This window comes from Halyomorpha halys, unplaced genomic scaffold, assembly GCF_000696795.3.
Source record: "Halyomorpha halys isolate HHAL.00 unplaced genomic scaffold, Hhal_1.1 Scaffold237.1, whole genome shotgun sequence".
Lineage (NCBI taxonomy): Eukaryota > Metazoa > Arthropoda > Insecta > Hemiptera > Pentatomidae > Halyomorpha > Halyomorpha halys.
Window position 1 is genome coordinate 563,147 of NW_027112495.1, and position 16,187 is coordinate 579,333.

Here is a 16,187-nt window from a genome sequence, read left to right on the forward strand (position 1 = left end):
CATACTTAGATACACAGATTCAATTTCTTTCCTATTTAATTATGAGCCTTACTTAGATACACAAATTCAATTTCTTTCCTATTTAATTATAAGCCATAATAGGTACACAAATTCAATTTCTTATTTATTTTTTTTAAACGAAGTTGCAGGCATTCACAAGTCGTAGATAAGAAAATATAAAAAACATAATAGATAATGCAGATTTCTAGTTTCAGATAATTTTGGATTGTTGTTGTTGTTGGTTCTTTTTCTACTCGTAATATATTTTCTAATAAAATATATTATCTACCTAATGGTCTATTACTACATGTGATACTGTACATAAATTTTATTCAATGATTTCTTAATGTTTAATGATAGTTTTAGTAAGTTATTACTGTTGGGATCACAGCCTGGTTTTCCTAGGGCCGCCCTTGCACTATGCCCAGATTATGCTGAATTTTAGTGATGTTTGTTTTGGGCGTGTACACACTGTGTAGATTGTTAGATCAATGAGAAATAGAATAGAAATTTAAATATACCAATAAATGGATTGGAAATATACAAAGTGAAGGTAAACAAACAATATTTAATCAAAGAGAGATAATAATAAGATGAAAATTATAAATCATTAAAAGAACAAAACATAATATATTCTTTAAATCATCAATTGAAATAATAAGAACTAAATGAAATAAATAATACAAACAATAACTATTAAATTGGATACAAAACTCTACAAAATAAAAACCTAGGTTAAAGAGCTCTTGAATGATAAAACATTAGTAAATTAAAAACGTTACGGTAAGCCAAGATAAATTATAAGTTACTTGGTTAAAACAAATTAATAAAATTTAATGACTATTATGACAAATATAGAACTAAATGAATAATATAATGTGAATGTAGCAGAGGTGGAATACTTGATGTGCTTGTGTTGGTTGATTATCAGAATAATTAGTTGGTGGGTGCATTCGATGAAGATGTGGATGTTGATAAATACGTTGGACAAAAGTAGATTTGATAAAGATAAAGATGATATTAAACTGTAGGTAGAAGATGAAAACTTTGTAACATTATGCACTGTGCAAAGGTAGATAACAGTTAAGGTCATAAGTCTATTGTCTTCTCCCTCAATAGTCCAAAGATGTTGCATGTGCAGTAGGTATCCCAATAAATCCCACCAAATCACATTTACCCTTCGTCGTAAACCTTCGTCTTGCCCCACAGTATCTTTTAATACCCCACCTATTCCTGTTGAACAGATCCGTTACTAAGGACTAAATCTGGACAAATTACTGACATGGAATCCTCATACAAGACTAAAAAGACAGGAAACTGCTCGTCGATTCCGACTATTACAACATTTACTAGACAAACTCCAATCCATTACAAAAGACTGATCTACATGACTATTATAAGGCCTATCTGGACATACGGAGTTGAGCTTTGGGGTTCCACTAAACCATCAAATTCCTCCAGAATCTAATCCTTACAGTCCAAAATCCTTCGTAAAATCCTTGATGCTCCTTACTTTGTCACAAATAAAATCATCCATCAGGACCTCAATGTCCTCTATGTTGCCGATTTGGCCAGAACCAGATACCAATCCTTCCATAATAAACTTCCCAACCACCCAAACCAACTCGTTTCTAACCTGGCTTCTCCTTCACTACCTAATAATCCTCCTAGGCGTCTGAAAAGAAGATGGGCTCGAGATCTTCTCCTTTAGAAATCTTTTTGGAGTTCTATCAATGGGTAGATTCTCCACATGTATCATGTCATAATATCACTTACAGAAAATTTACTTGATATGTATACATATATATGTATACAGTAGTAAATAACAATAAATAAATTATAAAAAAAACAAATTAAACCAGAAATCAAGAGTGATCCTAAAAATTACTCTCTGCATTTTTTTCTTTTTGTCCTTGTCTCCGTTTAGAAACAAAACAAACACTGGAAAACCCCAGGATTAAGGGAAAATGTACGCAGAGTGGCTGTGACTCTAACCCCATTGGAAATGCTGAGCCCTCCGTGTAATGGTATTTTCGGATCAGTGGGAACAGAGAAAAGATTCTAAGCAGGTCCCGAATTCTTCAAGGAGTAAGTTGTTAATAGTGTCTTCTCTTTGAATCATTTCTACAAAAACATTAATCAGACTTCTGTCCGACCTTTTGAGAATTTTAAATAGTTGAGAATTTGGAGGAGTATGAATTTATGTGATTAAAATATTTTGTTTTACGCTTCTAGATTGATCGTAATGTTTGTTAACATAGGATAAAATAAATTGGTCTAATCTTTGAATGCTCTAGCGGCTGTTCGGCTTGTGGATTTTTACTGAATTCTCATATCCGTAACTTCAATAGCTTTAAAACCTAAAGGACAGGATGGAGCTAATCGTTGTTTACTGTAATTTTTAGTTTTCTGACTATCAAATGTAGAGAAAGTCTATCAATCATTTTCTTTAATGTAAAAATTTGTTTTTTATTATTATTTTATTTTTATTGGTATAAAAATCAATATTTTAAGTAGTGTCGTTAGCTAACCATTCTTGAATCGATAGTTGTTTTCAGTAATGATAGCAGAGAATTTTATATGGACCAATAAATTAACGATGACTTATATAAATTAAAATCATAAACATAAAGGATGAAGAACATTAATATTATTTGCAACTTAAGTGTGTTGCATATGTTACAAGTGTCTGAATTGTTATGTAGTAAATAATATGCCGGAATATACTATATAATATGCAATGAAAACCTGTGGAATATGCTGTAAAAATATATATATATATATTGCGAAAAATCTTTAAATATACAATAAGATAGCTAAAATACACTAATTTACTATTACTAGCAAAATTAAATGAAATCACCAGGTTCTGAATGAAGTTAGAAATAGCAGAATGGATTAAAGATTAATCAAAAATTAATTTTTTTTCGTATTCCCCTGAAGAAAAAAATCAAAAATTAACTATTTTTCTTATTTTCATAAACCAAAGTATATAAAAAATTAAATCGGGTATTAAACTTAATAATCAAATAATCCTAATATGCATTTATTGTCAAATATACAAAAATATGCTAAACAAAACTTGGCTAAATGCATACAGATATATTAAATCGTAGATTTTTAAATCAGTGGCTTAAAAAAAGCAAGCAAACAAAATATAAAATTGCATAAAAATCCGAGTCTTGGTTATAAGCTGCTAATAGAAAAAGCGACATTACATTCACCATAAGGGTCGTAACATATCATTTTCAAAGATGTATCCATATTTATTTATATTTTTTTTTTTGAGGCGTAATGAAGAGAGAAGTATATAAAAATAAATAACATCTAATAAATTGCTAAGAGAAAATGCAAAACAAAAGATTTATCCTAAGTGACACTAGATTAATTAAAATGAAAAATAGATCAAAACAAAGAAGATATAAATGCTGAAAAGCGATGGAAAGCTTCAAAACGGAAAAGGAAATATCGAACCAAGGTACCAACTGAAGCATTATTTTACGATATGTTTCGTATAAGGGTCCCTTTAAAGTCGAGATGTGTGTTATCACATAAGCATACAATTTCACCGATACAATAGATACTATAATTGTATAACAATATACATCCGAACAAAAAAAAGTTATTATAGTAAAGTATAATTATAGTATAAACATGGTTGTATTCATGAATAATTAACTACTTCCTCATTAAATTAAATTATATCCAAATAAAATAATTTGTTAGCTGTTGTTTTAAAACTTTCTTTGACTTGATAAGCGACTTGTTGCTTTGTTTTGGCCTGGTCCTCAGTGTGACAACAAAAGTTCATGTTGACAGGCGATTGAAATGCGTTTATGTTGAAACTCAGTTGGTCTAATCCTCTTAAAGCAATTCCAAATCATCGTTTCCTCCATACATTTTATCCCCAACACAATAGTCGCCAACAAATTATCTATATTCATATAATAATGACATATAAAATCTAATATTTTCTTTTTATTTAGTCAACTTTCCAATCATTGATCCAATCATCATCAGTTAAAATACTCATTCAAAAAACATTGAAACAATATTTATCATTATAATACTGTCATGACAACTTCACATATGTTCACTACCAAAACCTGTTAATATTAAATGTGAACAAATTGTGTGAAAACTCTTCATTTATTTGGGTATAGTTTATTTTACTGAAGAAGAAGATTTTTCTTTTTGTTACTCCAGAACATGTATACTTCAGCCTTTCAGTCATACCGGCAGGGGGCTATTTGGAGATGTCAGTATATAATTGTTACAACCCCCGTTATGTTCGGGGCTTTCAGCTTCCCCCTTTAGTTCAGATGATCTAAAATTTGGTATGAAGGATTATATTCCAGGTAGGAAAATTACATAGAACTAGGAAAATTTAATCATGACCAAATTTTTTTCTTTATATTTTTCAATATTTTATACTCTTTTATAGCCCTTCCATATTGAGTCAGAAGGCTAAAAATTAGTGAGCGAACGATTTGGTACAAGAAAAACGCCTTTTATGAGTCCCAACTTCTCTCACCATTCCTCGTCATTTTTATCCTACATTTATAGCATTTTCCATATATTTTCATGACAAAAATTGTTGGAAATTAATACCTCGTTAGTGAGATAGATCCACTTCAAAAATTTGATATTTTTTCAAAAATATTAGATATAATTTAATAACAAATCCGATATTATCAGAATTAGATATATTATATTTTAACAAGATAAAATTCATATTTCTAAATTTTCTCATCTCATGGATATAAATGTCATTTTCGTCTAAATTTCGTCCACCTTCACCTTTAGAATTACTTGCCTGCTTGTATTTTTACCATTGGTATTCCGATAGCCTTCTTTTGGGACATCTATTAAATATAATCCTTTTTAATTCTATCCTGAATGTTTCATTTCCTTCCCCTTTTTCGGATTTTGCTTCACTCGTCATTATTTGCCGTTTCCTAATATTCAGGGCAATATTTAATATAAATTATATAAATTTGATTTGTAACTGTAATGTTCATCAGCCAAATTCAAGTGGCTTTATGTTAATTTCTTTTGATTTTAAAAGATTATTAATATCATTAAATGTGAGTTTAGATTAAAAGAGTTTACATTATGAGTTAAAAAAAAAGGGAATGTTTAATATTACACGGCTTCGATTAACTCTATAGAAGTAGAGTATAATAGTATTGAAAGTATTTTTAACACTCACGTAGTAAGCTAATATAGTTAAAAATGGCCCTAAAATTTTGTACAGACCTTGATGATGATAGAAATAAATCCCTAGGAATTCTAAGGCTATAGGAACGAGAGTTAACCTTAAGCAATTTAAACAAGCATGAGGGAGAACTTGAACTTCATTGGTCTTTCTTGCAACTTGTGGTCACATCATGAGTATGATTCAAGCCGCAGTTAATACTACAGAGATCTGACTACTCAATTAAAATATCATATATGACTGATAGTTAAGAAAAATATTGACTTTTGGTCAGCTTTTCAGATCAAATACTCCATCGTGTCCGGTTCTAATAACCCACGGAATAAATCTTTGGCTGCTAATTTAGCTGGAATAGATTGGTAACTCATCTTTCCTGCCCTAAGTTTGAGAATATAAGGAGTTTAAACTATATAAAATAAAACACATAGCTGACATTGTAGAGTGTTAAAGTAAACAGATCCGTTTAATGAATTTTTTCAAAATAAAATACTGTAAATTAAAGAACCATATAAAATAAATAAAAGTAAAACAGTATTAGTTATAATTAAAAATAAAAGGAAACAAAGAAAATACTACTACTAAAATACAACGAAAGACGGTGGAAAGGAAAATAAAATATAAAACCAACTAGCCTGAGAATGAAGTAAATTTGACGGATGAAATTTGACAGTAATATTTTTATGAGAATCATTAAAAAGTTCTGAAGCTTGTGATCTCATAAATAATTTATTTATCGTGTATTTCATCATTAAATAATTATGGGTTAAATTCAGAATTTCAATTAACAAGTAATTAACAATTACACAGCGTATGATTCCACTGGACGCCGCATATGGAGTGAATGGTATGCACTGCACCGTATTACGTGAATGTAATAGTTGGAATATCGACTCAGCTTGAGAACAATCTAGAGATGCACCACGTGTCCCAGCTATAGATATTCTGTCATCTGGATTTCCTGATATCTCCCTCAAAGCGTTTATCTCTTCCTGTCAGATGATCTAAAGTTAATCGCTTTGTGATATCTCCTTCATCTTTTTATTCGAATGTAAAATTTCATTACTATTGGTCTTTGGAGGAATTTAAAACTCAGATATTTTCCTACGATTTCATTTCTGAATTAACTTTTTATAGTGGGTATAGAAATCATATTTTAGAACCCAGCGTTATTGAAAAGTGAGTGCTTAACTGTTTTCGCATTAGTTAAGTCAACATTCTATTAATTGTGGATGCAGACATGTACTGCTTAATTCATTATAGGCCATTTTTACACATGTTGTACTAAACATATCAATTCGAATTTTTCAAACAGTTTTGTGTGGATCTACTTTTAATCATAAAAATTAAATTTATAATTAATTTTAAAAAATACGTTTAGGACTCAGTCCTTCCGAAATGACCGGTATAAAAAAGTTAGTGCCACGTCTGTATCAATGTCTTATATTATCGAGAGGTAACCAACCAATTCTAACCAGAGGGGAGGAGTCGAGTATTCATTCCGTTGAACCGCCTTTAAATAAAATTCAACCCCCTAGGCCGGATTCTATCCAACACTGCAGCAAGTTATGTGGTTGTGAAAATGGGTCACCTCAATCACGTCAAAAATGTTATCAATTTTCAATTATTTTGCCCCGTAAAGGTTTATTGGTTTATTATATAACTTTTTATTGCCATATATTAAGAGAAAAAAAAACAGTACTTGTGCACAAATAAATACCTTATCGTGGACTAATATTAAGATGAGAGATCATCTTTTTGATTAGATATATTTATCTATATTCCAATTGAAGATAAAATGTTTATACTTATTAGAGGAAAAGTAATTATTAAAATAATTATACCCACTACTTACAAAATAATAATGGAAATATGAACACTTAAATAAATTAATGAAACCACATTAATTTCGTATATATTTTTTAAGCTGTCCTAAAAATACCCCCTGCCATGCTTGTCATCAAGTCATCCATCAGGACCTCAATGTTCCATATGTTGCCGATTTGGCCAGAACCAGATACCAATCCTTCCATGATAAACTTCCCAACCACCCAAACCCACTCGTTTCTAACCTGGCTTCTCCTTCACTACCTAATCCTCCTAGGCGTCTGAAAAGAAGATGGCCTCGATATCTTCTCCTCTAGAAATGTAATTGGAGTTCTATCAATGTAAATAACAATAAATAAATTATTTTTTAAAATATTGCGCAAAACTTATGTACTAAATATGAATACAAACTTCTTCTTTTTTTTTCACTCAACTGAGACATTTTTCGAATCGGACTTGTGATATTCTTAATGTGCAAATAGTATTATCAGAATCCGGTGCGAAAAATCTATCCCATAGAACACACATTAGCAAATAACTATAAAAATTAACTTCTATCATAATTAACATGAAAGCGCGATACCGGAGGTTTTAAAACGGATACTATTTAACTAATATTTTTAATGAAGTAGGGAATTTAAGGTCTTTTGCCTATAAATCCTGAGCAGTGGATCCTAATGAAAAAATGATAATAAAATATTAAGAACATTAAATTATGTGTCGAATAAGAGCCATAACGTAATGATGCCGGCATGAGATCGTATACTACTTACTCTAATTGTTCCTTGGGCTCAAATAGCTGATCTTTTGAACTCCATATACACCCAGGGCAGGTGGTTTACGAACTTAATATTTGACCAGATTAGTAAATTATGCTAATAATTCGACACAGGATTTAATGCTGTTTAAATTATAGTTATAGTTAGTAATAATTAAGAGTTTTAGGACCAACAGTAATGAATTTCCTTGTTAGGAATTAATTTTTGTATGATAGAAATTAATTTTAACAATTATTTGCAGATTTATATTCTATGGGCTACGTCAAAGTTGTCCAACTTAGAAATGAGAAAAAAAAAAACTTTGAAACGTCTTTCTTTAAAAAGAGATCATATTGTTTAATATAAAAAAAAAATTTATTCAAAACTAAAAATGTCATCAATGTTTGGAAGCACGTATCTATCTTAAAGTGCGTTTTTGTTGATAAACATTATAAAAAACCAAAATAGAAATAAACTTTCTAATGTATCTTTACTTCATCTCATAAGCTTGGCTACAACATAATCGGAAGTTAGTCGTTGGTTGACGCAGCTGGTTAACCACAATGTTAACAATAAATATATGTTTCGCTTATCGTTTCAATATTTGTATTGATTGATAAATGGTAAAAATATTTTGTCTAAATATTTTACTTATTTATGTATAACAAATACTTGGCCAATATAAAGAAATATTACTCCTCTACTATTACTTGTAAAGAAATACACTTGACATTATTTAAATTTGATATTCACTGCTTCAGTCATCAAGCACTTTAATTATACATCAGTACATCGGCTCTGTAACTATGGTGTGAATGAGATCTCTTAGCTCTATTACTAATGTCTGCAGTATAGGACAGAATGTAATACTACACAAATAAATATATATGTACGTCGAATGATGGTGAATAATGTTGCTCTTCTGTTAGGCAGTGGAGACGAACGACGTGGGTCCGATGATGACCCAGCAGAGGGACACCTGGTCCAAGAAGGTTGAGTTCCTCCTGGCAGTGATCGGATTCGCCGTCGATCTAGGAAACGTCTGGAGGTTCCCATACATCTGCTACCAGAATGGTGGAGGTGAGTAATGTTCATTTAGTAATATATATCGCACTAGTATTTCTAAAGTGACACAACTCAAAAATCGGTGTTTTTGAGTTATGACTATGAAAGAAATTGGTAAATATATCATTATGAATCATCAAAACTTAGCTTCAGAGCTTGTCCGCCAGAGTGCACTTGTGTCACTCTTGCTGCCTTAATGCTATTCCCCCTCCATAGGCAAGGGTGTCACATTGTCAGTTGTCTTGAATTTTGAGTTGTGTCACTTTAGAAATACTAGTGAGATATGTGTACTCAACTTATATTTCTAGAGAAGGCGGTAATAGTATTTTGAAATTTTTACTTACCTTCATTTACCACCCTCTTTAGATCGTAACTTTTATCTAATATATAAAAATTAATATATGCCTTCGTACTTATGCATTGTGGTTTTTTCGTTAAATGTTCCAGATTTTTCCGGGAGGTTTACTAATCCGATTTTTTGGGTTAAAAAAAATTGTTATTACACAAGTAAGCATTTTCGGTGCTCAGAAAGTAAACATTTTTTTCATGGTTATTATATGCCAATAAATTTGGCTATTTTTCAATAATAAGAAAAAAAGTATTACTGATTTTATTGAATGATTTTTTTTTCAATAATTTAATTTATTTATTGATAGATATTACAATCTACCACACAATTGTGGACAATAGGTAATAGTGATGGATGATCATACTGATACTAAAATAAGAATAAAAATAAATAAATAAATGAGAAAAAAAAGCACTAATAAATAAATCTCTCTTAAAATATGTTTGTATATATTTTAAGAGAGTTTTATTTATTAGTGATTTTTTTTCTCATTTATTTATAGGAGGATAAAGAAAATTAACAAAATCAAAATATGTGTAAAAAAATAAATAAATAAAATAAAATAATCTCTAGTCACATTTACACTCTTATATACAATATTCACATAATCGACCTGAGGATCCCTGAGTCCACTCTATCCCTCACGTGTGAGGGGTAGAGCAGAGCTCAAAAGATCCCAGCGCATCCCTCTCGCCGCATCAGTGAGCCAATCAATAAAATCTACAAAAAAAAAATTAATGAGGATTTCAGTAAAGTAGGTAAAAATACTTTATAATATTATAATATTATTGTTCAAAGAAATTAGAAATTTTTCACCTTGTTCCATATGGAGGATTTCTTTTGTCTTCTGGTGACCATTATTCATATAATAGTTTATAACTCCTCTCCATATTATCTAATTCTGACGTTAATATTACTGTCGGAAAGCTAAATATCTGATTTTATTAAAGCAAAATGTTTAAAGTAGAATAAACATTCTTAGAGGGCGAAATATTAGTTTTAAATAAAGAAAAACTTTTCAACGTTTTATTTCATATCTCCAATTCTTATTAGTTTAATTAGATCTGGTGTTTGCCCTTTGGTGGTTTGATGGAGTCGTAAACTATTCCTGAGTTTCGTGTTGATTGGTTGAGTCGTGTTGAAGTTATTTATATTTTTTTTATCATACATTTTTATTACAGAATGTTATTTACCGCTATAAACTAAATATGTATATTTCACAATAAAAAGTTTTGAGACTATAATTTGGATAGTGTTTTGAATTATTTAGTAAAAAATTGGCACTCTCAAGAAAGAATTTTAAGATTATAAATAAATATATATATTTCACAAAATTGAATCAAACATTAATCAAATGTGTAAATAACTAAATATATTAATTTACTTCAAACTTTCAATTGTATTCAATTAATCTATCTACTGAAAAATACATGTTTGGTGGCAGAACTGTATTGATTTTAACATATTATCTAGCATTTAAAATATATAATTTAGACCATTTTCTGCCTTATGATACTTTTCTGGTCCTTTCTAAATTTAGTAATGATGTAACATAACAATTATTAAGTAACGATAACGTAACAATTATTAACTAATGAGTGTTAACATAGAAGCTATAAATTCCTCTCAAATAACACTCATGATGGCTAGTTAGTATGCCTTAGTGACTGGTTAACGATCCCTTTCTAATAAATATTAAATATGGATGTAGATTCTTCAAGTACATTGTAATTAATAACGTTTACTATAGTGCCATCACGAATCAACTATATACTCTAGGAACATATTTATCATTACTAGAGGCTATGAGATTTTGCAAGAAGTTGATTAGGAAGCTAATTTTCAATTGGACGTATCAACAGTGTTTTTTTAGTTTTGAATTTGATTTAAAAGAATTGAATTGAATGATTCGCTCATTCCCTGTCAGAACTGAACAAACAGATCCCTTTCTTTTGGAAAGCTTAACTGAGGATAATTTTTTTAACTAATACAATTATGTTTTTACTGAACTGAAACATTTTCAAAATTGGACATGTGCTCTTCTGAATGTTTAAATAATAATACAGGAACCCATCGCGTATAATTTAGCCCATAGGAACTACATTTGAAAATAATTTTAAAACTTTATTTCCATTGCACATAATTCATAGTCTAATATATTTAATAAAGTAACGAATTATTCCTTTTTTTATCTATAACTCCTAAGGGAAAGAGTTATAGTATAAAAACTCAAACAGCATTTTACTCTGTGTCGCTTAAGAGTTATAGGTAAAAAAAATTATTCACTTCATCATTCAATTAATTAACTAATTATTATAAATTTTAGAATTACTAGAAATGCATTAAGTCTGATAGAAATTAACTTTTTTTGATTATTTGCAAATATATATCCTACTCTATACCCATCCTCTGAGTTGGATTTTATGCATCGTGCTCCTTTACTATAAACTCTTTAATCAAAGTTATTATTTCATAATTTTGTCTGATCATTTGTTAAAATTAAAATAAAATTCATAGTTTTTACTAAATCATTTTTACCAAATTTACAAAAAATAATAATTAAACTTTTAATATTTTTTTTTAGAAAGTAAGTTAGTGGTGTTCTCTGGAGAAATAAAATCTAGTCCGATACGTACACAATTTTCATTTATCTCTATCCTTTTTTAGATATCTTCCAAGGAAAAAAGTTTTAATGGGACTGAAATATAGAAAACTCAAACTATAAATGGTTAGAGAAAATTATATTATTTAATTACGGAGTGTCAAATTATAGAGACTTAGTCGGGGAACATGATCAATAAATATTACTGTTACAATATAATATATTCATTAATTCTAAAACTATTTCTAATTAATTGAATATTAATAATACTACTGTTTTGTTTTCTATAATTGTTGCTTTTAATTCTGATTTTAATGCTATTTTTAGCATTTTATATTGTTACTGCCGATTTGTAATCAATCTATACTATGATTTTATTCCATAATTTAGATTTTACCGAAAAATTAATGCAATGCTAAATATTTCGTAGTTCTAATATTTATTCTATTCGTCGATCTTGGTTTCATGATAAGAACAGTAAATAATTTCGATATCTCTCTAGAACTACGTTTCTGTCCTTGAGCTGTGTATAGCACTATTCCAAACCCTGTTTTTAAAACGTTCTCTTATAGAATATTCATAATTTTTTTTTTGTTTGTTTATGATTATTGTTTTATTGTAACTTAATTTTTGAAAATAAATAATTATATTTCGAATATATTATTGCCCTTTGGTAATATCCTATGATAAATATGATTGGCACACTCCATTTTCAATAGCTTTCGACAAAGAAAGATTCCAGAGCAGCTGTTGGTATTGAGTGATTGCGGTGAGATGTAGCTGCAGCCAGCCAATCAGTCGGCACCGCAGAAGCTTGTGGTAAATTTCTAGAGTCCGAAGTTTGCCCAAGTATATTCCAGCTCCAGCGATAGGCCCACAGGCTGCATGCTAACAGACTTGAGGTATTTACCCTCCCAGGATGGTTTAGCTGCCTCTTAGTGATAGTATCAATAATATCAAAGGATATCAAAATAAGAAAATTGTGATTTATTTGTGATAATCCTTAACTCGAGGAGGATTTCGTTTTAGAAAATTAAAAAAAAAAAATTATCATCTTAAACAATTTATTTATATTTGAGCTTTACCCTAAATAAATGTTTTTATTTAGTTTCACTTTTGTCAATCATAACTTGTTCTACTTTAGCTACTAAATATTTTATAAATATCCAATCAAGCTAAAATTTGGCAAAAAATACACAAATCGTATGACAATATAATATTATCTTATTGAGGGGATCTGACTATTACACAGATCTGTTAAATTTGAGAGATCTTGTAACACGGGTTTCTCAAAACTGCTATAAAATTCTTAAGGATGTATTAGCTATTATCTGTAGTTGGTAAAACCATCAGCAATGTTGAACTTATCAGTACATCACGATGTGGGCAATGTATTTTATAAATTACAAAAATTGGCATTTCTGATTCTTAAAAACTAAGTTTGACAGATAAAATTTTTAAAATATATTTTTGAGAAAAACAATTTCATTATTTAATTTTTTTTCAATTATTATAATGTATAGGCATAGTAAAGTAAAATTATGATACAATATATAATTCATGATTATTATTTGTATTTTTTTCTACTTAAAATAAAATGAAATTTTATTCTGGGACACCTAGTCCCCTAAGAATAATTATAAAGAACATTTGAGTGCTAATTATCTGACATAAAATGGTTTAGTTACTAATTGATAACACAATCAATATGATAAATAATACAATTCAAAAATAAAAACATTTGCTCAAATTTCAGACTTGATATTTATAAATACTTAAAACATTAAGTAAAGAATAAAAATAGTTGACAATTCGATATTGAGATAAATTAATAAATAAAATAAAGCACACATAAATAATTATATATAACACTACCTATTTTATTGTTAGAGATTTATGGAAGATTGATAGTTGATGAGTAAGATAAATAGTGTGTGTTATAATGTGGTTAATGAAGAGGTTTTAAGGATGGGCATGGGTAGATAATTCCAGAACGATGTAGCATGGATTATAAATGATTTTTTTAGAAGGAAACCATTCTATGAAAAGGAACATACAATTTGGTGCATTGGGAACTCGTATTTGAGGAGTGGATAAGGAACACGGGGTAAACAATTCGAGGATATAGGGACGCTTTTAAAATGTTTTGTTTTATTTACTTAAAATTTCTCTAAATATGGTGCGAAAGTACTCTCAAAACTCTATTCGCGTCTGGAAGTGGGATACTATGTAGTTTTGTATTAATCTATAAATCAGTTTTAAAATCATAAGGAATTGATAGATTTTTCCAAGTAAACCACAATGGTTCTTAGTCATCCCTCTATTTTAAGTCCGCTGGTGTTCCTCAAGGTAGTATCCTTGGTCCCATCCTCTACACCGTCTATATAGCTGACGTTCCAAACAATCCCAACACTATCCTCACTACGTATGCCGATGACACATGTTTGCTCGTTGTTAATAATAACCCATTAATCGTATCCCAAAATCTTCAATCCCATATCACATCCCTCGAAGAATGGTGTCGTAATTGGAGGATTAAGATGAATTCCAACAAATCCCATCAAATCAAAGTTTTATTTATTGATGTTACTCTCATCCCTATCGAAGATCCGCTACCTTGGACTACATTTGGACAAACGATTAACCTAGGACCCTTACACAAGACTGAAAATACAGGAAACTGCACGTCGATTTCGACTATTACAGCACTTACTAGACAAACGGTCTAAACTTCCAACACATTACAAAAGACTGATCTACATGACTGTAATAAGGCCAATCTGGACATATGGAGTTGAGCTTTGGGGCTCCACCAAACCTTCGAATTCCTCTCGTATTCAATCCTTACAATCCAAAATCCTTCGTAAAATCCTCAATGCTCCTTACTTTGTCACAAATAAAATCATACATAACCTTAATGTTCCCTATGTAACCGATCTAGCCCGAATCAGATATCACTCCCATTATAAACTCTCTAACCACTCAAACCCCCTAGTTTCTAATCTGGCATCCTCTTCCATTCCTAACAATCCTCCGAGGCGCCTGAAAATAAGATGGCCACGAGACCAGCTAATGCAAAATGTCATTAGAGTGCTACCAATGGGTAGTTTCTCTACACGCCTGTAACACTCCAATTTAACTTAGATCAGATTTACTAAATGTATTATAATGTACAGTTGTAAATAGCAATAAATAAATATTAAAAAAAAATAAGGAAAAATATGAAATCGAAAGAGAAGTATCTAAAATAACAAAATGCATGACCATCCACTAACTTTATGTAGATCAATAAACCCAAAGGAAATTGAGCCTTAGTTCGTCTTTTCGGAATTCCTGGTTCATTTTCGTGAATTATCTACTAATGTACCTCATCCCTTTAACAAAGCTGTTTAGTTTCAAATGACCAGTAAGTAAATGAACGAAGTTAATCAAGGAAAGTGGGATTGAGTGCGTTGAGCGAAGCAGCAAATCCTCTTTTCGTGAGGAAGACTTTGAAGTCTGCACTAGGGTGGCTTTGACAGGAGTCCTCAGTCCTCATTAACTTATTTAAGTTTACAAAACACTCTGAAACTTTTTATAAGTATGCTGGATTAAAATTGACCAAGTAAGTTTGAGTATGTAAGTATGATCTTTAAGTCTTGGCAGATTAAATTATTTTTATTAATCATAAACTTGACAAAAAAATAGATCCTTCAGAACAAAACAATAAGGATGATTTCAATAATGCCATAAAACGCAGTGAGATTGTGCTATATAACAACGTGAAGCCAGAATAAGCCAATACATAATTAAGCAAAAAAGTGCTTTCTGGATTTCCTAATGAAGTTTAGATACTTGTTGTTTGTACTTGGTACACTTTACGACTAACTTGTACAATGCTGACTTATAACTTTTTTACTCCTATAATATTACTAATAGCCGACCCCAATACGAAAAAAAAGTATCAGTTCTTGTATTTTGTAATTTGTGTACTTGTATTTATAGACTAATACTATAAGCTTTCATTATGAAGCAGAGCCCTGGTGGCTTGTTATGTTTATATATAGAAATCAATAAATGTTTTGATAATGATAAAAATAATAATATTAATATTAATAAGATATATAAAAAAATGAATAATTATAATTGATAATAAATTCAAAGGCAATCATTTTTTGAGTGTTCTTGCTTCAAACTAAAATCTGTTAGAATGTATCACAACTTAATCGATTTAAAGTGTAAGGAAGAGAAATTGCTACTCCATTTGAACTTGTTTTCTGCTATGGAATAGAAAGATGAAATGTGTGCCTACATTTTTGTACGAAAGTCATCCTAGAAATAACCTAGAAAAATGTAAAAAAAATTTTAAAAATTCAATTTTCACAAACTGCA

The 16,187-nt window shown here is 29.8% G+C and overlaps 1 protein-coding gene across 1 annotated transcript in view; it reads left to right on the forward strand.

The window, feature by feature from the left end:
- Positions 1 to 16,187, forward strand: part of SerT (Serotonin transporter) — a 172,285-nt gene that overhangs the window by 13,729 nt on the left and 142,369 nt on the right. Inside the window, exon 3 of the mRNA XM_014419417.2 lies at positions 8,730 to 8,880. Coding sequence (XP_014274903.1) covers positions 8,730 to 8,880 — 151 coding nt within the window. The remainder of the gene's footprint in view (positions 1 to 8,729; positions 8,881 to 16,187) is intronic.